Below are 25,146 nucleotides of genomic sequence, written 5' to 3' on the forward strand. Positions count from 1 at the left end.
TTCCCACTTCACTTCAAAGTACGAGTTTTGTATGAATAGATTACACATTTATAATTTATGAAGGAAGAGGTTTTTATTTTTTTAAGGGCAAATTGCATATGAGATTAGTTACATAATCAAATTATCATCAAATGATGCATATCGAGCATGAAGTTATAAAAAATGACTTCTGCCTAAAACAGTGTGTCAGTAAGTTTACACTGAACCTGTAAAAGTGACTGCTGATAATAATGGAATGAATTTTTATATTTTCTTTGATCCATCTCTTCTTTTTAAACCGTTACAGAAGTAATGTTCAGAAAGAAAAAAATATTGCTTTATTGTTAATCAGTGGGTAGTTTTTTTCATATTTTTAAACACACAATAGACATCTATGTAGGAGATATTGGTGCATACCATTTTATTTTACAGACTCTTTGTCAGTGTTGCTTTTTGTGTAGACCTTGTTGACTAGACTATCTGAAGGGAGAAAAAAGTTCTCTCTTTGCTCTTTCTTGTACAAATATGCACAAGCCAAGAATGTGATTAAAACACAGAATGGTAAGAATGAACACTGAGTTTCCTTTTCATCAGAAATATATTTTGTCAAATAACTAAGTTTTTAAAGCACTATAAACTAGATTTTCCCTCTATTCCACTTAAATTATCAGATTTCTGATAAATTTAGCATCATAATTACACAGACACAAACCATGCACTAATGCGTACAAGCCTCAAAATGAACATGTCTTTTGTTAAATTGAGGTCACAATGGCAACATGCTGGATAGAGTTTACAAAAAATTTCTAAGTACTTAACAGTAGAGTTTATTTTGGCAGCAAACCCAAGAAAGCAAAATTTTTGTGAGTTTGTACAATAACTAGCTGGAATGGAAAACTGTATTTCCTTTAAAGTTGGTGCTCATTTATTTTGTCAAGACTACATTGAATCAATGGGGATACATTAAGCTGGCTATTTTTTCTTAAATCATGAAGGTGAACCATTCCAGTTGAAGTGATGAAGTGAGCTGTAGCTCACGAAAGCTTATTCTCAAATAAATTGGTTAGTCTCTAAGGTGCCACAAGTACTCCTTTCCATTCCAGTTGGTTATTTAGTCTCACACTCTAGTTGCTGATTACCTGAAACATTTTCAGCCATTCCTGAAGTCCTGTAGGTGGCTGGACAGATGAAATCCGGCGCCGCTGTTGTCCTTGGCCATTGGCTGCTCTCAGGTCCCCAAAAGTAGTAGGTGTTGCAGAACATGGCACAAGCCCAGTAGTGCTATGATACAAATAAGTGAAAGTCACAGAAATTATTGCATTTTGAAAAATAAAATGTCTATATACTTAAAATGCTTTAGTACAGCAGTTACAAATCAGAATTAATATAAAATAATGTTTTGATTTTTATGTGAGATTACCCAGGCAACAACAGTTTGAACAGTCTACTTTATCATTCAAGGAGTCAGTTTCCTCACTCTCATCAATACAGCTGTTTCTGTCATTCTAGTGTTCATCTTTCTGCCAGGAAAAAAATGGGTAGCATCCACTGAAGGCCAAATGAATACTATCAACTGGCCAGCAGGGAGTGCTTATGTAAGAGATGCAGTAAGACTATATATCCTTTCACTCTAGGAAGACCAAATGTGTCATGTTTCCTGTGGGCCTGGTCTCTGGTGATGTGGAAAGCAGGAGTTCACAGGTCTCAACTGTAAAGGTAAAACATGTTGCTGCCTCATTGCCAAACAACAAAATAATCCATTATCTAAGTCCTTGATATATATTTTGTTAGCAAGAGGCTATTACTGTTTTATAATGATAACAGAATAGTTTAACTTCAATATATATTACTGTATTTTAAAAGTTTGCATATTGATGGATTAATACCAACCTCACTATTTCAGGGGGGTGGGAGGCAGAAGTTGTGCCCTATCTACACACAGTTTTCTCACATATTTAAAAGATCAGACACAGTAATATATGTTTCTGCCTGAGGTGTTTTTTTTTTTTTTTTTTTTCCCCTTTTCCTGAACTCCATTCCATCTGACTGGTCTAAACTCCAAGAGAAGGCTACCACAGTAATGTTGTCCAGCCATCAATTTTCTCTCACCTTACATCATGTAAAACACTTCATTTACAAGATATCTGACTGGCATAGTCCCTACTTAAGTTTGGATCACCTATTTAAAACATAGTTATCTGTACAAACTATTGCAGAACATGTAGAATTCAAATACACTGGAGATACCTAAACATTTTGTTTTAAAATACTTAATATTTTGCAGTAAATCTAGTCCTTTAGCTGATTTGCTCTTCAGGATTTCACTGGACAGAGTATTGCTGTAAACTGATGCAATATAGATTTATTTGTAACTAATTTATTTAACTAATTTTGTTTTTATTTCTTTTTTTCCCCAGTATGTACCAATAATTTGCATAAACTGATGAAGATTAAAGACTGATAAGAACAGGTTTATTTCTTTGTTATTTCAATGTAAACAAAAGCTAATACAGAGCACTTTATTTCACAGAACACAATTGTCTTTTAAGGACATTCAGCGAATGCAAATAACCCAATGGGGTTTTTTTTAATGGGTGCAAACAAACCCCAGGTTCATCAGACCTGTGAGTCTTTCCTTCTAACAACAAGGAGAACACACAGAAACATTGAGATGCAAGAATTAAATCATTGTACCTAAACAATATTAAATATAATATGATCAAATGACTCAAAAAGTCATTAGACTGTCCTATATTATTTATGAAAAGGGTTTTTTCCTGTATATAAACTCAATCTTCTGAATTCCAATGGAAAGAAGACTTAGAAAAGTCATGCTTTTAAGTTAATCCATGATACTTCTAAAATCAATGACTTTTCTATCTAATTCTATTCACCCCTGTGCAGAGGGCCAGCAAAAAGCCAATCCAACACTTCAGTTCCAAAATAAGCCTCTGTGAATTAAGCTTATGTGGAATTTAACTGGTACATAGGTCTTGTACTGGTCCTGTGCACAGGAGCTGAATTCTACCCTTGGTGTGGGTGAATAAGCAAAGGCTATCTGTGTTTCTGAGAGACACTATTTTCACATCTTCTCAACTGTCATCAGTAGGACCAAATATGGTCAATTTCTCTAGAAGGTAAGTATCTACAGAGGCTAGCTTTTGAATGTTGCTGATAAAATGGGCTAGAAAATTAGAAACTTGTTCTAAACAACATGAAATATAAATGTTGTCTTTAGGCTAGAGGCATTAAAATACATATTTGAAGTAAATAAAATGTTTGGTGGCTGTTTATTTTAACGTAGGGGGTGTTATACCTTTATTTAAATGTCTTTCACTGCTACATTGGACTTTTTGGTCAAAACTGCAGTCATCCACAACAGAAATTAAAGGAAATTCTTTTTCATTTGAAATCACATTAAACATGATCTTTATTCATACTTTATTCTTTTTGTGTTTCTGAATGTTTGTTTTCATTCTATTAAAACATAGTAACATGTTCTAGGAAGCTGGACAAGTAACAATTCCTCTGAAAACAAGTACATATATTTTGACAAACAGTTTACTTTACTGAATTGTCCTTTTTTGTGGACACCAAGGACTGTGTTATATGAGGAACTGTTACAGAAAGAGGCAGGTTTTTGGCAGAATGAGTTCAGAAAACTGAGAACAATTGAAAATAATATACCAACTAGAGAGATCAGAATGGTTATATTTGCTCACTAACAAGAGAAGGTCTGTTGTTCTTTAATGTTGCCATTTACAAAATCAAAGACCAAACACAGAACATATTTTCCCACATTTTCTGAACTTTTCATTTGTGCAATAAGCCTCTTAAATGGAGAGACGTATAAAACGTAATTTACACTTTCAAGATACATCAACAGTGTTGTATTCAAGAACTGACTTCCTAAGCCAATTTTAACTGGAAAGTAGCAGGAAAAGTTTTACAATGATGCAAATTCCAAAATGATGGAATGCAGCAGGACATCAGAGAACAATTATATCTAGTTGTTATGGCAACTATTGAGCATACTGTAATGTATGCATATAGACCATTTAAGATCTTATCTTTAGCAAATAAAATATACTTGCTAATTCAGAAATTGCCCTATTCTGCTTTCTTATTCATGTTGATTATTATCTTACTCTGCAAGGAGTCTCATTGAAATAAATGGAACTACTTGTGCACTAACATACTAATCAACATGAGTAAGGGAGAAGAACGGGGACTCAATAATACCATAATGTAGGTAGCAAGTATTTTTTTGTAATTTGCTTAGGATCATATGTTCAGTTCTGCCTACATAAATTTCCACTCAAGTATTTCAGTTGCCTTAGTAAATTGATACATTTGATCATATTTTGTAAAAGCCTTTCTTTTTAGAAGTTCTTACTATTAAGTCCCTTTTAAAACTGTATTGATTTCACACTTTATTTTGAGAAATGCTTCTGCCCTGTAGAAAGCTCTTCAGAGATGGGCAATATATTAGAAATTGAAAGCAAACCTCAAAAGAAGAAATACGACTTCAGCTACTCTATTAAAACTCAACTTCAGTTACCATAATTTTAACCAACTGAACTACATGCTAATAGTGATAATACCACCAGTTCTCTTCTATGGAGTTAACGTTTAAGATGAGCTATGATTCAGGTTGAGCAGCTGGAAAGACAGGATGTACACATAAGAATCATGACCAGGTCATCTGTTATTACATTTAATTACCTCGTGTATTCTGAGACTTTGCAGGGTTTCTTTCCCAGAGAGAAAGAACGGACCTCGGAGCCATGGTCCAACTTTCTCTTCATCTGCAAGGTGAGGAGGGGAAAAAAAACACCCCAAAGATTTAGTTGTATGACCAGCATAAATCATGTCTCTAATATCTAAAATGAACACATTTTTCCTTTTACTTTAATTCTGAATTTTCATAAGAAACCTCCATTAATAAAATAATTTAAAATAATGTTCTAGTTTACAACTAGAAGTAACAAATGTGAAATAGTGTTAATAAGTATCTATTTTATGACTAAAGATACTTAAAATTATCTTAGTTTTTATTTGGATATAACTATCTAAAGGTTTATTTAAAAAACTGATCTTTGTGAAATCTCTGGAAAGAATTCCACCCCTATTATTTCAGTTTCATAGCTATTATAACTGTAAAGTCTGAAAATGAGAAGTGGGTTACATTTTGGATTGTCTCTGTGTACTGTAGACCGAATGTATATTTTAGGCATTAAGACAAAAACATTTCAAATACTTAAAAATGACTCATCTTAACATTTTTAATTTAATATTTCAAACATTTATGAAATCACACTGACTTAAATGAAATGACTTAAAGAGGATATTGACATTTTCACAAAAGGGGTAGAATGAAAAAGAATAAATCTCGTCTAGAATGTCACCCACAATTAGATATGATCAAAAAACAAATAATGATCAGGGCAGCTGTTAAAAGGAGAAGGAAATCTGCAAAAATTACCAAAGAGATGGAAACCAGTGAAAGGCATGTTCATCCAGCCAGACAAATAAGGATTACTTGCTGCATATGCTGGTAATCTTCAACCACACATTTTATGCCAAATAAAGTTTTGTTTTTATTGTAAGGAAAACATTTTAGCCATTAGTAGAGCAACAACAGCTATTGGCTGCAGAATGTATAAACTACCTGTGTATCAATTTGGACCTTAAATATTTTAAGGGTTTTTAGTTTCTCTAATTTAATCTGTTAAAATTAATGGTTTTAAGTTGATATCTTGGATGTGTAATGCTAAGTGGTTCTCTATTTTTTAAAACGTTGCAGATATTATAAATTCATCTTTATGATTGGATTCAACCATTTATTGTACCATTCTTCCTTCCTAAAATGAATTGGTTTCTCTACAGCTATAAAAAATGTTTGCATTAGAAACATTTTCCTTTAAAATATTCAGACAGACATTTACATGTCACTTAATAAACATTCAATAAAGCTTTTGTATTTTGTTCCATTAGTAATTAAGAGAAAGGACTACTCAGGTTATACATACTCATTAAAAAAGAAAAATAGCTTGCCTTATAGCTAAACCTTGTTTTCTTGCCCATGCCTCACATGGGACACAAATAACCATGTCACCATAAAAACGTTAAACAGAACAACAAACACAAAAACCCCACATAACAAATCCCAAATGCAAGAACCAACCCTACCCACTCACTCCCACTGCCCACCAAATTGTTCTAAGGAACACTGAGAATAATGGAGACCATCTTTTAGCATTGTACAGGAGCAAGACAGCAAAACCACTGAAGGCATAAATCTCATTTGTTTAGTATAACACCATACTAGAGGAATCTTATAGTAGGAATCTTAAGGAAGTATTTTAATGTTACAGGAAGTTTTTAACCTCAGTTAAAAATTAAACTGATTTTCCTGAGAGAATATCTTCACACCAATGCTTATATTTATCTTCTAGTTCCCTCTCTCAAAAGAAGAGATTTACCTTTTTCAAAAGCAAAAATTGTTACATATAAGAAATATAATGCCAGCAACAGTATAAGCAAATATATTCATTTATTCTTCAACAAGCGCATAGAAAATATTCAAATCAACATGCAGTCCTATATTTACCTAATAATGACATCTCCAATTTCCTGTTTTCTCAATTATTTTAAGAAACTTTTTCATCTGTTCTTATCAGCTTAGTGACATATATGCGCTTTCAGCACTTCACAGGGTGCCAAGTAAATTCACTGACACAATTGCATTTACCATACTAAGATAAAACTTTGTTTCCAGAAGATTGCTCTAGTGATAAAATTTAGATTTCAAGATGATTTTTGTGGAACTGAAAACTTGTATCAGAAATACTCGAGAAAACATCCTCGTGAAATAATTCTCTGTGAATATACGTACTAGAGTCCTTAGTGTTGATTTACTGAAATAACTGATCTTGCAGTCAAAATATCAAACTGTATTCTGCATCATTACCAGAAATACAGAGTGGTATCAAAGTCTTCCATAGCACCCTGCATTACATGTAAATATCCACATCATTACTTGCATCTTTTTCTACATTCACAGCAAAATTAAAATAAAATAAGCCTGAGAGACAGGTAAGGTACAGAAAGAAGATTTACTAAAGAACAGTTATGCATGAAGTGCTTTCAGGTTAATGTATAGATGAGCTGCATTTTGAAAGTCAAGCAGTTTATCTGAAGGTAAATTCTCAGATCAACATATCACTTCTTACTCAGATTCCTAAAATAAAAGCTTTTCGCATCTCATTTAGCCATTTCATTATTTGCCTTCATTCATCGTGTAGAATAGAATGCCAGGCATCCAGCCACCCACCAAAAAGAGAAGATACTGCAGCCATCTCTGATGATACGGATTTTTTTCTTCCTTAACACAGACACATACACACACACACTCTCTCAAACAAGAAACAACAGATACTTACTTTGTAAAAAATCATTTTTAAAGTGCCGTAGAAACCCATGTTTTCTGTATTTTTTCCCTTCAGTGATTCTGTGCCCCCGAGCGTCCGACTGCTTGGTAGTCTCTGACAATATAAACCTTTTTCAGGTAGGTATGTCACAGACTCTAATGTGGACATGCTCGGGCACGTCAGAAAAGGAAGATTAGGCAGCAGAACCAGCAACAAAACTCCACTGTAAAGGCAAATGAAGCTCAGTATCAAACTGCTTCTCGGGGCACATACATACATGCAGCTTGCTGGAGTAGAACTTGAGGGAATAATGGGAGAGAGGGGGAAGATTATTGGAGGAGACTGTGCCCTGTCAAAGCCTTGATTTAACAGATTCCTCCCTTAGCAGCAGAGGATCAGATTACATCTTCCCTCGTTTACGGAATGGTGCAGTCCAACCTTCAGCAATGCAGGCTGCACATCAATTATATGGTGCTCAGCTCCGGGGAGCCTGTAAGCACAGAGTACAGGAAGGGCTTGAACAGGAAATTAAATAGCCCCCACACCAACATTCCCCTCCTTAAACTTATCTTCATCTTTTCTTTGAAAAATAAAACTGATTTTTTAAAGTAGCCTTGGAGGCTGGTAGAATGTTATCAAACCATTTTTTTATATTTGAAAGTGCAGCATGCTTCAGATTTTTCCAGTTGAAGCAAGCAAGCTCATTGCCACTTATTGCAATTATAGTGTAGCCCTCAGCCAGTTAACTGGACTTTTACATTAGTGCTTTCAGTGGACACAAATTAGTACTTCAAAAGTGCAGTTAATTTTAAAATAATTTGAAATATATTATTTGCCAAAAAGATGTTTGAAATATTCTGTTGGCGACACAGTATGGTTTGGCAAATTTAACACTTCCAACTTTTAAAATAGAAAATTATGTAATACAGATTAAAATATTTATTACTATAGTGACTAATCTGTAAAATTCAAGAGTATGTCCAAGTTTTCCTTGGAAGGCAGTCCTCCCAATGCACCTTTAATATTCTGTGCATCCTCTTCCCAGAAAATCTCCCTATTTTTAAAATTAGTTGAGGGTTATACAAAACCCCCCAAACATTAAAAAGCTTCTAATGTCTGCTTCTGGTGTCCACACATAAATCGTCTGATGGTTTCTCTCTCACACTTAGAAAAATCTTAAGGAAAGCTTTGAATATTTCACACACAATTTTCCAAACAACATTTTTTGTTTTACAATTACTTGATACAACTATCCTACCAAAATTGATACAGCTGTTCAATAAAGTTTGGGAAGAAGAGACCCCACCTGAACAGTGGAAACATGGAATAATTATCAGATAAAGGGTGATCTTACTGAATAACAACTGGAGAGGAGTTATACTACACTCTGTTGTAGGGAAAGCCTTCTGTAGTATGACACTGCACAGGATGAAAGAGGCAGAGGATGCAAACCTTTGAGAAGAACAGGGTGGACTCAGGCCCAAGACATCCCATGTAGATTAGATATTTACACTAAAGGTCCATCATAGAAAAATGTATAGAATGGCAAGCTCCACTCTTCATCAATTATTTTTATTTTCAAATGGCATTTGACAGCTTGCACTGACATATATTATGGAATATTTTAAAATCCTATGGAATCCCAGTTAAAACTGTCAATATTAACAAGGCCACGTACAGAGATGCCAATTGTTCTGTGAGGGTGAACAACCGGACAACAGAGTGGTTCAGTGTGGATGCTGGCATAGAACAGGGCTGCATTTTATCTCCATTGTTGTTTGGCATTGCTGTAGATAATGAAGAAGTGTATTAGCAACACAAACACTGGTATAGCAACTTTGCTGATGATATTGTGCTACCCGGAGATACCCCTGAAAAGATAGAGACAGACAGACAACTTGGCAAAAATAGCAAGCCAAATGAGGCTGAAAATTAATTATGCTAGAACAAACATTACTGAAACCCAGACATCAAGCAGTAACAGCACATTAGAAGGCAAAAATATCAAGGAAGTTGAACAGTTCATCTACCTGGGCAGCACCATTTTAAACAAAGGAGACCTCAAGAGGAAGTGAGACATTAACGATAGGACAGGCAACTCAACAAAGTATTGCAATCAAAGATATACAGCACTAGAACAAAACTGAGAATTTTCAGTTTAAACAATCTCAGGGCTAATATATGGCTGTAAGAGTTGGAGATCTACTAAAACAGATATAAAACTAGACACCTTCCAAAATAAGTGCCTACGAAAGATTCTGAACATTGACTGCAAAGACTTCAGCACCAACGAAGAGATCTGAAATACCACCAACCAGCTCTTTCCACCAGAATCAGAAGGAAGCTCTAAATGTATCTGGGGCATGTACTCTGAATGCCAACATACAGATTCCCACACAAAACTGTCAAGTGAAAACCAGCTGTTGTGAGGAAATGAGGGTATCCAAGAGAAATGTTAAGAAGAACCGTTAGAAGGGAGGACAGAATAGTCAATCTCAAGCAGGAAATGACAGAGAAGAATGGAAGAGACTGGTTTCCGTCCTGTCCACCAACTTTGGCGCAGGAAGGATGTACAAAATATGGGGTTTTTTTTCAGTTTGTGAAAAATGTAGGTTTCTATAACCATAAAGGAGAACTGTATAATCAAAAGTTCATTAGATGCCTATCAGCCAAAGGGCATTACAGACATTTTGGGGTGCAGTGCAAAATCCAGGGGCAATGCCTAGATGAGAATCTTACTTCTCCTCAGGCAGGGCCAGCTCTACCTTTTTTGCCACCCCAAGCAGCGAAGGAAAATGCTGCCGAAGAGGGAAGTGGAGGAGCTGCCGCAGGCGTGCCGCTGAACAGGAAACAGGAGGAGGGGCTGCCGCAGGCGTGCCGCCGAAGAGGGAAGCAGAGGGGCTGCTGCAGGCGTGCCACCGAAAGCAGACGCAATGCCACCCTTTCCCATTTGCCGCCCCAGGCACCTGCTTGCTAGGCTGGTGCCTTGAGCCGGCCCTGTCCTCAGGAGTAGGATGACAACCCAGGGGCATGTCACTGGGATTTTTAGAAGAGAACTTTCCCTTGAGCCTGCTTGGAATTTCCATTTTTCCTCTCAGTTAAAGTTAGAAGAGATCTGATAAATTGGGAGTTTCTTTCCCCCCACATCTCCCCACACCTGGCCAAAAGAGATGACGTAGCTTCCAGCTTCCTCTTCTGAGAATGATTCTGGAACTCCTGAACAATTGTGTTGTTGCTCCTTCTGCTATACAGAGGGTAAGAAAGTTTAGAGATGTCAGTCAAGGAGCAAAGTATCCCTTAAGCTCTGCATGCCTGCTCCATGTACCACAGAAGTTCTGCCTCAGAAAAGACATGCAGTGCCAAAACAGCACCCTGTTACTGTCCATCTTCTATATATGTATTTATGTAGCCCCTAAACTGTAGAATCTAGGTGTCTCCCAAGTATTCACTGATTTATTGTCAACACCCATTAAGTGGAAAAGCATTATACTCATTTTACAGATGGGAACTGAGGCAGAGATTAAAATGACTTGCCCAAAGTCACAGGAAGTCTGTGGCAAAATGGGAATTCTACAAATCAAAGTAAATCAAGTTTGCCATTGATTCCCAGGAAAGAATTTTCCCAGTGGAATTTTTTGAGCCTAGATTAAAGAAGGTAATTAACATCTCTGAGCTGCAGGCTGAACAATCTGAGAATTCTAAACCTAGCAAAAATACATTCAAATGAGGCTCTCCATAAAGAGCTAGACATCACTTGAAAGGAAGTAAAGGAAGAGCCTATCCACACAAAATGGTAGTTTCCCAGCGAAAGGAAAAGACTAAGCAGACAGACCCTAAACAGTTTCAATATTCCAGAGGACAAACTAAGCTGGATATGGCTATGACAGACTGACAATATCCTGATCAAATCTTATGGAATTAAGCTAAATTGTACAGAATTAAGCTAAATCTTATTGAATTAGGGTTAGTAACTTTAGGGTACATTGTATTAAAATGAAATTGTGTATGTGTTGTTGTGGCATTGTATGGACCTTCTTTAGTAGAAAGGAGAGGATGCTCATGAACTTTCTCTGTTATCAGTTTTTGAAGCCACCCTTCCCCCATGGAGATATACATATGTATTAATTCCAAGTGGATTCTCCAGGATCAACAGACAAAAAAATCAACCCATAAACTAAACCCAAAACATAACAGAATCCTCCTACAATTTTTGGATAAAAGCCTGGATTTTAAGCTGACTCAGCGCCTTTTTCCTGATCTAGCAAACGGACCAGACCCCTTGTCAATGGAGGGCCTCAATCCTTATGTAAGGATTGGAAAGACTTTGACATAAGTAAGAGTGTGATGAACTCTCATGAACTTGTAACCACAAAAAGCCCCTAGGGTGGGATGATGCCTGGTAAACTTATTAGCATGGGTGTAGGTTCTTTTATGGGTTTAAATATGTTTTTTCTGTAATACTAACTTTATTCTTAAGGTAAAGAGCATCTCCCAACTAAACTAGCCTTACATCATCTTAAACTCTGCCCATCAAATCTTGGCATTTATACTATTATCCATTAAGCCTCAGTGCTGTGTATTTTATGAAAACGGGATAGCTCAGTGGTTTGAGCATTGGCCTGCTAAACCCAGGGTTGTGAGTTCAGTCCCTGAGGGGGCCATGGGGGGGGGAATTGGGAATTGTGCCTGCTTTGAGCAGGGGGTTGGACCAGATGATCTCCTGAGGTCCCTTCCAACTCTGATATTCTATGATTCTATGAAAACAAAGTGGTCCTGAGCTGACTTCATACGTCAGATGTGAACAAAGTTGCACATGTCTCAGGAGACTTAACTCCTCCTACTCTAACACAGTTCATGAGAAAAAAAAAAAAGGCACATGCTGGATGTACATGGAAGATTTAAGATCACTGTTAAAGGAATAAACAGCTATGGAACGTAAGTTAGCACCGGTACTGTCAGGGTAAAAACAAGCAGAGGATATTATTGCTTTGTGGATTCAAAAATTGCATAGTGGAGCCACTTAAAACCATGGATTTGCCTCTCCCTGTAAATCTGCTAACTCACTCTGGGACTAGTGAGTTCTCAGCCACAACAGAGAAAATGTATAGGTGATCAACATGGACAAGCTCTACCCATTTACTAAAGATTACAAGATAGACTTTATAACCTAGGTGGATGTACTTTTCAACAAAATGGGCTCCAGGGTGAGGTAGTCAAGTAATCATTAGCAGTTTTCTTAGGAGGTTAAAGTAAAGTACTGTGTTTCTATTTTACTTTTCCATTTTCTTCTCTTCTGGTACATTACTGATGATTACTTTCCCCCACTGCTCATGATTGCCAGTCATTCTCTGATGAAACAGCCCCTCCCCCACAAAACTTGCTTTACCTATTAATCTCTTTGCTTGAATCATGACCATTATATTAGCCCAAAGAGTCACTATTTGCCAATAGTTATCACACAATAGAAACTTAGTTTCTCCGATATTATTTAGTCTAAATATAGGGTGTAATACTACTTATTCTAATTATATGGGAAAAATATATGGAAAGCTAAGAATTGGCAGATGCAAATATTTTAATGGTGACTATATCTGGCAATCTAGTTCCCTTCCTTTTTGAGGAAGAGAGGAAACATACACACATGCATAGTCTACTAAGGATTGTTGTGCCAGCCAGAGTGACTATGGGTGATGGCACTGCACCAGGTGTTGTGTAACAACGTTCCCAGATCTTGCTCAATCCTACAAATCCATGAATCTTTGAGCGGCCCCCTGGGTGGCACCAGGTAAGGTCAAGGGGTGGCGAAACACATCTACTCTTCCACTGCTATGGGTGGTTTGAGAGGGGGTAGGAGAGAGAACAAACATATAATACCCATTTTCATCTTTGCCTGACGTGCAATAGTCTTCAAAACCAACTGTCAGGTTTCAGAGTAGCAGCTGTGTTAGTCTGTATCCACAAAAAGAAAAGGAGTTACTTGTGGCAGTTTCCATTCTCTAGAAAGAGTCATTATTCTGAGGCCTATTTAATCAATCTTCCCTCCACACGATTAGCATACTATATTACAACTGAAGCAGACTACCCACTGAAACACAGCTTTATAACTTCCTTCAGAAGAGAAAAAATTAGTTAAGTAAATAACTATATTTCACAATTCATATGTACTCAATATCAGCAAACTTTTTCTATCTCAGAAGACAACTTTTTAAAAACCACTTAATTATTACAACCCACAACAAATGGAAACATTTCTACACCAAAATTACACAGTTTCCAGAGGACACAAAATCTTATTTCCCAATCAGTACTGCCAGCTCTCTTAATTAATCAAAATTCGCATTGTCCAATCCTTTTCCTGTTGGCAACATTTCTAGAACCTTTAACATTTTGTTATGTGGCATGTTGTAATTAAGACTGTCTATTACTTATAATGAAAGACTAGATTGAATTACAGAAATCACCCACAGAGCTATATAATCCCCAGAAGGACAGAGATTACAGTAAAACATTACACCATAGAAAGAACTAGTTTCGATTGTAGGAACATTTTCTGAGTGGAGAGACCCTGTGACAGTCTCACTAAGGTACTATACAATTAGCATTAAAATGCTATTGGTGATTTTTGATTAGTTTAAGTTTGCTGTATTATTCAATAGTGGCACAGCTAATATTGATACCGAGTCCTCCTTCACTCAGTGCACAAACCCTGAGTCAGTTCCCAGGTTTAGGTGACCTGTGGTCAGTGTAGGACATCTCTCTCTAGTGGAAGCGGCTCTGTACCACCTTTGCTTTCCCGTGATACTCTGCTCTAAATTGCAGGAGACAGAATTTCACACAGTCCTTTAGCTGAGATTACCACAGTGCAATGTATTCTGGCCCTGCTCTTAGCACACCTCTCCTGGATCCCAACATCCAAGCTAAAGGTAGGGGAAGTGGGTTGTGTACAGCCATCAACCACCCAGGGATTCCCCCTCAGTTAGAGTAATCCCTGGCTGCTCTTCAAAGGCATTGCAAAGATGACAGAGCCAAGGGCCAGGTTCTGATCCCTTGCATACATTTTGTAATGTTTTAAGTGTCTAGCTGAATTTGCTGACTGATCCTTATTTAAAATACAATTATCATTGTTAAACTGGGATCAAATTGCCCTTGAGTAAAAGCATATGTATTCCTCTGACTTCAGTGGGAACAACATGCATCTGTGATTCCCCTATTAAAACTTACTGTGTGTAACTTTTTCCAAAGGCTTATAACTTTACCAAATCAACACTGACTGTGACCAGAACACTCAATGAAGATTATTTCTCTGCCAAATTACAGCTTTCTGCCTACATGTTTCAGTTATAGAGCTCATTTACAAAAAGTCACAAGAATTTGTATTTACAGGGAAAAAGTATATTTTCTCCTTGAACACAAATGGCTCAACTGTTTTTGCTTAGACTTAAAGAAAAAATATCACGCTTGAGCAGAAATGAGGCCTGTCTGCAAATTGCAGCCTGAAAGATGAATGTGTTAGAAAAATATGAATTCCTATTTCCAGATGATTAGAATAAGAAACACTCCAGCAACCTCAACTATAGAAGATACCAGTGCTCCATTTAAAGTATTTGCTAACAGTTCCTGTACTGTAATGTATGTGGATTGTTTGGAAATACAAGTTAAACCTATATTTATAAAATTGTTCCTCTCCCAATCTCTCCAATACTAGGGATGTAGAGCAGATGAATGGTGGGGTTAAAGTTCATAACATTAGAGACTGGAGATTGAGCCAGGAATCTCAGCTGAGGTACAACAAAGGACTAAATGGGTACAAAGACTGAACTTTTGCACTATTAATCAAAAAAAACCTTCATTAAAAGATTATTAAGATTGCAAAGTCAAGCACACACAAGTTAGGAAATGCCAGAATATAAGTATTTGATTACATGATCGCATACTTTTTTTATCCACAGAATCCCAGCCTCATTCAGTTAACAGGATGGATAGTGCTCACTTAATGAGCAGCTATTCAATATTTTGTTTTATGCTCATTGTTCAGTGGGTGGCCCCATGTCTTATTTAACTGTACACTATTCAAACCATGATCTGAAGACAGAATTATCAACTTCCTCATGAGTTTCTCAATGGCACTTATCCCTATATCTCAGTGCTCCACAGACAAATTAATTTATCTTCATAACACCCCTGTGAGATGAAGGGGCACTATTATCCCCATTTTATACATTGGTTGCTAAGGGACAGAGACAAAGGTCAAAAGTGTCTGCTAATTCTGTGTCCTTAAATTTAAGATGCCTAGGGCCTGATTTTTCAGATTACTTAGCATTATATAGCATTTTATATATTCAGTCACAACTCCCACTGACTTCAGTTGCATTTGTGAGTGCTCAGCATTTCTGCAACTCAGACCCCAGGATATCAAGATGGACACCCAAAAAGTGAGGGGCACATAATTAGTGACTACCTGTAAAAAGTCTGATTTGAGTGACTTGCCTATGACATAGGAACTCTGTGGCTGAGACAGGGACAGAATCCTGTCCTCTAGGGCAGCATTCAACTAGCTTAACCATGAGACCCTCCTTTGTCTTTTAGCAATCCCCTGCCTCATTCACTGCACACCTTCCATCTTCTGCAGCAAATGAAGCAGCAGCCCTCTAGACAACTGCCTCCTTCACTAAACAACCCTGATTCATCCCCAGAGCAGGTCCATCTTGTGCTCTCAGTAAAACAGGGTCCTGCGGTAAATGTGATCATATAAGGACAGCACCATAATTAGGCTTCAAAGAAATATATTTTTATCAGTAAATGTAGCTAAACATTGATTTCATCACACAAACTGACAAAAAAATTTCCATCAATAATATAAATGTATAAATAGGCAAAGAAAAATGCTGCTTGAGAACTTATCAGAGTTTGATTTAAGAATATTTACTGTGTATATATTGACCTGTGATGTTGACAATTTGTCTTTGAATGGTTATAAGCCTTTAAATTTTTGAATCTGTTTGCTGTCACTAAATCATTCTTGTCTGACTTCCCCCCATTAATTTTTTACACCTGTGAAAATGTAAGTTGATAAAAAATGAAAAAATGGTTTAACCCTATAATTTTGTGTCACTGTGAAAATAAGCATCAATATTAGCCATCAAAATGATTTAAAAAAACCAAATTCCACCAAACCTAACTGTAATGAATATGGACAAGGGGGCTAAATTAAGATAACCCTACATCTGGCATTTCCTAACTTATGCAGCTTGTCTTTGCAACCTTAATAATGTTTTTTAATGTTGGGGTTTTTTTTTTTTTTTTGATAATTTCCTAGGTTTTTAAAAAAGCAAACTGAAAAAACAAAATTCCATCATGTGGCATCATATTGACACCTACCTGAGTCATCAGTGGGACTGCAATCTTCAGTTCCACTACTCAGACCTCCATCAGTTGAGCAAATGAAGTAACTAACAGCAATAGTATGTTGTCATCCTCCATATGCATTAGCACTAACGGGGGATGAGAGAGACACTTTGTCAGTGGGTGTCTCAGATATTTCCTGACAGCAGAGCAATGGTGATATTCAGGAAACTTGGGTTCCAATCCAGGCCCTGCAGTGGAGTGTGTTCTAGTGATCAGAGACCCTTCTGCCCATTCCTGCCAAGCCTGACTCTTTCTTAACTGCCCCTCCAACTCACCCTGTTCTGACTTGTTTCCCACCCCAGTTCTTAGTCCGAATTCCATTCTACTTGCCTCCCCAGTCCCATTCTCCACACCTCAGGCTTCTCATCCCCAGTCTCCTTGCCCAGACAGTCATAGTCTCCCCCTCCTTGCTCACTCTTGGAACCACGAGGTCCTCCCCATCACCAAGCTGCAGTCTCCTTGCCCAGCCAGTACCAGTATCTCCTTCCAGCTTCTTATCTGCTCTCTTTTCCTGCCCTCTACCCACTGGTTTCCAGTCCTAGTTTCCCTCCATGGATCCTCATCCAATGGCAGTCTCTCTTCCTACCTGCTCCCTGATTGCTTTTCCCAGTCTCTTCCCCTTCCTAGCTCTTTGTACCAGTCTCTTTGTCCAGCCAGTCCCATTTCTGCTGCACTGCAACTCCTTGTTAAATCTGTATCCCATCCATCCTCACCCTGTCCCCCGCCACTGGTTCCTAGTCTTAGTCTTCTTGTCTAGACAATAGACTCTCTCCCCCAGCTCCCCATCTAATCTGTGTCTCCCCATTTCCCTCACTGGCCCCCAGTCTCAGCCTCCCCTGAACCGCCTCCCAGTCCTACGTTCCTTGTCCAATCAGTTCCAACTCCCCACCCCAGGTTCTAGTCCTAGTCTCCTTGCCCAATTTCTCCCAACTTCCTCTCACCACCCTTTGGCTCCCATTCTCAGTCTACCCAATCAACCAGTCCCTGCCTCACAGTCCTAACCTATCCACCAGGCTCCCTTTTCCAGTCTTCTTGCCTAAGCGGTATCAGCCTTTCTCCCTTATCCAGTCCCAGTCTCATCAGACTCCTTGTCCCAAACTATTCCTTTCCTTCCCCTCACAGTCCTCTCTGAATTCAAATCAGTCATCTTCCTCCTTCCATGCTGCCAGCATAGGGGGTGGTCACTGAAAGCATGGCAGAAACAGGCTCCAATACAGGGGAGGTCTAGCTTTGCTCAGATGTTCTGTAGTGATGGTGCATGTCCAGCCCTATCATATGTAACAACTGAGAAGGGATGAAGCATGGTCATTTGCTATGTGGGGATGGTGCATGTGCAGTCTGGTCAGCACCGGGAACTATGAAAGGAACCGAGCATACTCAGTGAGGATGGAATCTTCATATAAATTTCAGCTGCTAAAATCTCTGAAGTCTCTACTGAGCGTGTGCAAACTTGTGATTTTTGGAAAGTCTTATAACTTGGTCAAATTTGAGGGGATTTTCATGGGGATGTCACACTGCACATCCTTGATTAAAAAAACCCACCACTTTGCCAAAGTTCAAGTCCATCCTCCAAAGCATGTTGACACTGACACTAGAGCTTTCTAAAGAAAAGATGTCTGGAATATTTTAACATCGGTAAAACAACATTTTTCCCTAGCCACATTCTCTAACATGACTGAACTATGTTGGATGAAATTTTCCAAAACACGCTAACCTGAGACAAACACCTGTTATGGAAAATTTGAACCTGAATGTTTAAAGTTTGTTAAAGTTATAAGCAACTGAAAAAGAGGCTTAAATGGGAAGTGGCAGGCAACCTCAGTTAGGCAGTGCTATCATCCCTCCCCCCATTTTCGATCTTAAGACAAGGCTTTATAAATATTAATCACCTGGGAAGTATACTGTTATCCCCAGAGGGAAACTGAGGAAAAGTGATATGTCCAAATAGTCACCATAAGTCTTCAGGAGAACAGAGAATAAAACGTAAACATCTTTACTCTCTGTAAGTGCTTATGCCATTCATTAAAACTGCTATCTTTTTTAATTAAATGCACAGTGCTACTTAGAATTAATTTTGTACAAATTTAAATAGAACATTCACACTTTCTTAAAATATCTTTATGCAACATGTCTGTGCATATTAGAACAAGAGCAATTTAGCATGTATGAAATGCCCCAGAACAATTTTTTTCATAAATACTAATTTCCCCCTCTCTTGCTTTAGAATCTCTGGCTGATTGTAACCATTAACTTTAACTTTACTGTTAATACATGGTATGATATACTACATATACTTCACCTGCCTCCTTTTTCCTTCTGAAAATATAATATAATATGGAGGAGGGAATTTTGTTTCCTTCCATATGCCTATGATCTTCCGGATTTATTGCCATAACAATCTTCTTCTCTTTGCAAGGGCAGAGGAGAAACCTACCACAGAGCTAGGTTCCTTGCCCTAAGTGTGTTCTTTGGACCGTGGGGAGACAATTCCCAACCTTTACACAGCAGAAAGGAATGCCAAGCATGCTGGGGTCATACAAAACCCTTTGAAGCCTCTCTAACCCATTGTCATTAACCTTCTGCTGTGCAATTTCACATCAAGAAGGGCTGCTATTGGAGTTGGCAAGCTAGTGAACCTGTCCCATCTAAATGAAAGTCATCTGCAAACCAGTGCCTTGAGTCAGGAAATAGTCTCTCAGACTTTTCTGTCTATACAAGGGAGGCAACAGGGCACTATCAAGGGTGAGTATTTTACAATCTAGAATGAGGACATAGGATTGTTAATTGATTTTTGCACTGAATGTAGCATTAAATAAGTAAGAATAGAGAAGAATCCTCTAGTCCATTCAACTCTCAGAATAGATATTGAAAAGAGAGACTTCAAAGAGAACAGGAACGGTCTCAAACAAATGGCCCCTTTGCAGGTATTATTTTAGCATTAAAGGAAAGTTTCAAAAAGTACTGCCTCAATAAAAGATACAGAAAAATGTCAATTGCTAAATATCAGTAGCTTTTTATTGTCTATATTGGGAGACCATTTTGATCAAGAAAAAGTGATGTTCCTTTATCCAATTAAAAACATTAATACCATGAAGTAAATCTCTCAAAGAGACAGATTCCACCAGAGAAAAACTGCATGTTGCAGCCTTTTCACGTCCACAGGCATTACATATTTAATCATTTCTCCAGTACTTCTAAAAACTTATCAGCTGTAAGCTAAGCAATTGATACTTTCCCTAAACAAAATCCATTCAATGTTGAACAAACAGTGAGTCAAGTAACTGTATTCCTGTTTTCCAAAAGCCCACCATTTTTCCCCCCACAGACAGGATGAAGTAAATTAAAGATTTCAGCAATATTAGGTTTACTGTTCTGTTCATTTTGTTCATTCTGTTCATTTCAACCACAAAACTGGATAGCAAACATTGTTTTAAAATTTGTAATATTATGCAGCTGCTTAGTATTTCTTTAATCCAGTTACTTAAGTGAATTTGAGCCACTTATATTGCTGATTTAGCAAAAACAAAACAAAAAAATCCCAATGAGATACTACAAATTAAAACATCTGAGGACAGTCTGACCTAGCACTGTGGCAGACTACCTAGGAATACTTTGCCCCTTGCACTGTAAATTATGTTTAAAACTCTAGAAAAGACACAAAACTATCACAAACTATTCTTTCAAATCCATTTTCAACTGCATAAAATATAGTTTATATAAAGAGCACAACAGGTAGTAGTGTCAAATTTTATCTAATTTATTCCCTTTATTCATGCAACAATTAAAGCAAGTAAGCTATGGGTATGCTCAAGCAACTACCTTTACAGCAATGCCAGAGATACTCTAACAACTCTCAACTAACCAGATTAAAGTATAGAAGACCTCTACATAGTGAAAAACTTTTTAATGTTATGTTGCACCAATATACTAATTTGGCACTGATGGAATCTGTTTACCAATCCCCTCATCAATTAAAAAGAGTAAAGGAAGAGAGAAGGTATTGTGCTGCATGTCACATTATCTAGGCAGTGATACTCAACAAAAGGCTGCACTAAAGGGACATGAACATTGAGGGAAGAGTGTCAGAGAGTCAGTTCCCACCCTCTGCCTGCTGCTCCTCTTCCTGTCTCCATTCTGAACTCCCCCATCCTCTAGGTAGCACAAGTCACATTCAAATCCTCTTCCTTATCTCTGGAGACATTTTCCTCCATCTCCTAATCTTTGTGCTCACCCTCATCTCTCACTTTCCTTTCTCTTCAACCTCTCATTTTCCTCTGGTACACAAGCATACTTCAGTCTCTCCTTTCTTAAACCTGCCCAATCCTTGACCCTACTTGCTTCTTCAACTACCACCCCATCTCTCTTTCATTTCTCAGCTCACTAAATGTACTATCTCCGATCGCTGTCTAGAGTTCCTCTCCTCCAATTCCATCTCAGACCCTCTGCAATTCAGCTTCCATCCCTTGCACTTCACTTAAACTGCTCCCACCAACTTTCTAATTAACTCTTCTTAGACAAAGCTCAGAACCAGTACTCGATCTTCATCCTCCTTGACCTGGCAGCCATGAACAGGCTCTTATTGAAATCTTGTCCTCCATTGGCTTCAATGACTCTGTCCTCTGTTGGTTCTCCTCCCACCTCTCTAATCACTCCTTCAGCATGTCCTTTGACAGATCCGCCTCATCCCCACCCCCAAACTTTCTGTGAGACTCCACAGGGCTTTGTCCTTGGTTCACTTCTTTTCTCCCTCTAAACCTTATGTCTGGGTATTCTTATCTGTAGATTTACCTCTCTATTGCAGATCTTTCTTCTGTCAAAAACTAAAATGTTGGTGTGTCTCTGACACAGAATCATAGAAATGTAGGGCTGGACAGGACCTTGAGAAGTCATCAAGTTCAGCTCCCTGTGCTGTGGCAGCACTGAGTAAACCTAGACCGTCCCTGACAGCTGTTTGTCTAACCTGTTCTTAAAAACCTCCAATCATGGGAATTCCACAGCCTCCCTTGGAAACCTATTCCAATGCTTAACTACCCTTATAGCTAGAAAGGTTTTCCTAATATCTAACCTAAACCCCCCTTTCTACAGATTAAGCCCATTACTTCTTGTCCTACCTTCGTGGACATGGAGACAATTCATAACAGTCCTCTATCACATCCCTTAACATGTCTGAAGAACTATCAGGTCCCCATCCTCCCAGTCATCTCCTCTCAAGACTAAACATGCTGTTTTTTTAACCTTTCCTCGTGGGTCAGGTTTTCTAAATCTTTTCTCATTTTTGCTGCTCTCCTCTGGACACTCTCCAATTTGTCCACATCTTTCCTGAAATATGACCCCAGAACTGGACATAGTACTTCAGTTTAAGGCCTCCCCAGTACCAAGTAGAGTATGACAATTACCTCTGTATGTCTTAGATACAGCACTCCTGTTAATACACCTCAGGATGATAATCTTTTTCTCAATTGCATCACATTGTTGACTAATTCAATTTGAGATTCACTATAACTCCCCGATCCTTTTTAGCAGAACTACCACCTGGCCAGTTATTCCCCATTTTATAGTTGGGCATTTGATTTTTCTTTCTCTAAGTGAAGAATTTTGCACTTATCTTTACTGAATTTCATCTGGTTGATTTCAGACCAATTCTCCTATTTGTCAGGGTTATTTTGAATTCTAATTTTATCCTGCAAAGTTCTTGCAACCCTTCCCAGCTTGGTTTCATCTGCAGACTTTATAAGCACACTCTCCACTCCATACTCATTAATGAACATATTGAATAGTACTGAACACAGGAATGACCCTAGCAGAACCCCACTAGATGCACCCTCACAGTTTCACAGCAAACCACTGATAACTACTCTTTGAGTACAGTTTTTTAACCAGTTGTGCTCCCACTTTACAGTAATTTCATCTAGACTACAGTTCCCTAGTTTGCTTAAAGGCATGTCATTTCAGATTGTGTCAAAAGCCATACTAAAAATCAAGATTTATTACATCTACGGCTTCCCCACATCCACTAAGTCAGTAACCTGTTAAAGAATCCACAGCTCCCTGTGGATGTCTAGTCACCAATTCAAGCTCAACAGGGCTAAACAGACCTCTTAGTCCTCACCAGAAGCTCTCTCAGACCTCCTTTCTTAATATTTGTGGCAACTCTGCCATCCTATCTGTCACTCAGGCCAGCAACCTGAATGTCATCTTCCACTCAAACCTCTCTCTAGGTCCTCACATCCAGGCTTTATCCAAATCCTGAAGATTCTTTCTGCATAATTTCTTTAGCGGCCTTTCCTATCCCTCCACTGCTAAAACTCTCATCCCAGCTCCTATCATTTCACATCTCAATTACTGCATCATCCCTTTCTCGGACCTTGACAAATGCAATCTTGACCCCCTCATATCCACTCAAAATGCTACTGCCAGGATCATTCTCCCACCCAATTTCTTTGACCATGTCTCCGCTCTATCTGCATCTCTCCACTGGCTCCCCTTTCTCTATCACATCAAATATAACCTGCTTGTCTTGAATTTCAAAATTCTCCAGTGGACATCTCTGGGTGCTTCAGTTCATTTTGAACTGTGAGAGTGAAACAGAGTGAATTTGGTGGACTAGAAAATCTGGCCCCGCATCAATATGGAAGACTGAAATATAGTTTTACTCCTAAAAGAGGACCCTCAGAAACAAAGTTTATACACATTTGCAAGCTTGCACTGTTGCTGCCAATGATGACCAATATAAAGCTTCTGTTGATTTTCAAGGCCTTTCCCAAACTATCCCCTCTCATTTATTATCAAAAGGCCTGCTCCCTCCTCTGATCAACTATTAAAAATATCAACTGGTTTTCCAATGTTTGAGTATTGGGAATTAAACTCATGTTCTGGGAGAGCACATTAATGATTCTGTGAATGAAAGCTTCATGTTGGGGAGATGATTGGCTGGAGGAAATAATGGAAAAGAGATAGCAGCTTTAGAAAGAACTGTCAGAGGAAAAGAATCTGGGAGATAGCAGAAGGCACCTCACTTCGGTTCCTGAAATTCCTGTGTTGTCTGGGAGGAACTAGTTGCCACATTCCTTCTGCCTGAGATTTTGCTTGGGCAAGGCCCAAACTATTGTGAAATAAGTAGAGGCTATTCGTGATTTTACTATGGAGCATAACCCAAATTTGGATGATGATGTTTCAGTCCAGTCCTATTCATGCCTAATTTCAGATGATGCTCCAACTCTTTTTGAGAGGGAGGCAATACAAATGGGTAGCTACAGTATTTTTTTTGTTTGGAGGGCCCTTACCTATTCTGGCTGTTCAACCTTCTGTTTTAGATTTACCTTTGTAAGAAAAGATAGCGACTATTCTTCAGCAAAGAAAAAAAGATTAAATTTCTTCATTGGCCCAACTATTTTGGATCCCATATGTTCAAAGTATATGCAGGTACACTTGTCACTTCACAAATCACACAAGTAGGTGTGAGATAGACAAGTCTCAGCTGCAGATGCAAACAAAGAAACATGCCTAAACAAAAACACCCTGAGTGAGGTTGGAGTCAGCCCCTTTCCTATTATTCATGCAGTCATTATAAAACCATTACTCCTCAATCTGTAAAAGCGGCGAAGAGTCCTGTGGCACCTTATAGACTAACAGACGTATTGGAGCATGAGTTTTCGTGGGTGAATACCCACTTCGTCGCACATGCATCCGACGAAGTGGGTATTCACCCACGAAAGCTCATGCTTCAATACGTCTGTTAGTCTATAAGGTGCCACAGGACTCTTTGCCGCTTTTACAGATCCAGACTAACACGGCTACCCCTCTGAAGCTTGACTCCTCAATCTGATATGCTTACTTTCTCACACACCTTCCCTTAGGCTACACGATATTCTGTGGTGTCACTCTTTCATATCCTCTCTCCTCCCCTCCAGTCAGTAGTCTGCACACAGTGCTGGCATTCCATGCAGTGTCTGCAGTCATCCAGAACACCACTCTACAGAACCAGAAATAAAAAGTCTAATGATGTTTTATTCATTTTATTTTGGAGTTTATTTTTTGAAACAGATACTAGATCTCAACACAGGCATTCCAGTGATACAAAAATTTCATGCGGCTCCTGCTCAGAGATTTTCCCTCATCTTGGAACAAAGAAGTGTTAAGGAAGTTGAAATTTTAAAATCAAGTCACTTCTGAAGGGGGCTATAACTTTGGAACCCCTTGCTCAAATTTCCCCAAATTTGCTATCCTCAAACTATCATGGGACCTGAATTGGCACTCCATTTTTCAAGATAATCTGACTACATATGTGGATTTTAGACAGGACTGGAAATTTGGCTTGAAACAGAAACTT

General features: G+C 38.2%; 1 protein-coding gene across 5 annotated transcripts in view; it reads right to left on the reverse strand.

The window, feature by feature from the left end:
• Window positions 1–25,146, reverse strand: part of FBXW7 (F-box and WD repeat domain containing 7) — a 286,522-nt gene that overhangs the window by 37,530 nt on the left and 223,846 nt on the right. For all 5 annotated transcript variants that reach the window (XM_077815372.1, XM_077815370.1, XM_077815369.1 and 2 more), the window contains 2 exons: window positions 4,705–4,787; window positions 1,119–1,260 (listed from right to left, as the gene is read on the reverse strand). In XM_077815372.1, coding sequence (XP_077671498.1) covers window positions 1,119–1,260; window positions 4,705–4,787 — 225 coding nt within the window. The remainder of the gene's footprint in view (window positions 1–1,118; window positions 1,261–4,704; window positions 4,788–25,146) is intronic.

This window comes from Eretmochelys imbricata, chromosome 4 (assembly GCF_965152235.1).
Source record: "Eretmochelys imbricata isolate rEreImb1 chromosome 4, rEreImb1.hap1, whole genome shotgun sequence".
Taxonomy (NCBI): Eukaryota; Metazoa; Chordata; order Testudines; family Cheloniidae; genus Eretmochelys; species Eretmochelys imbricata.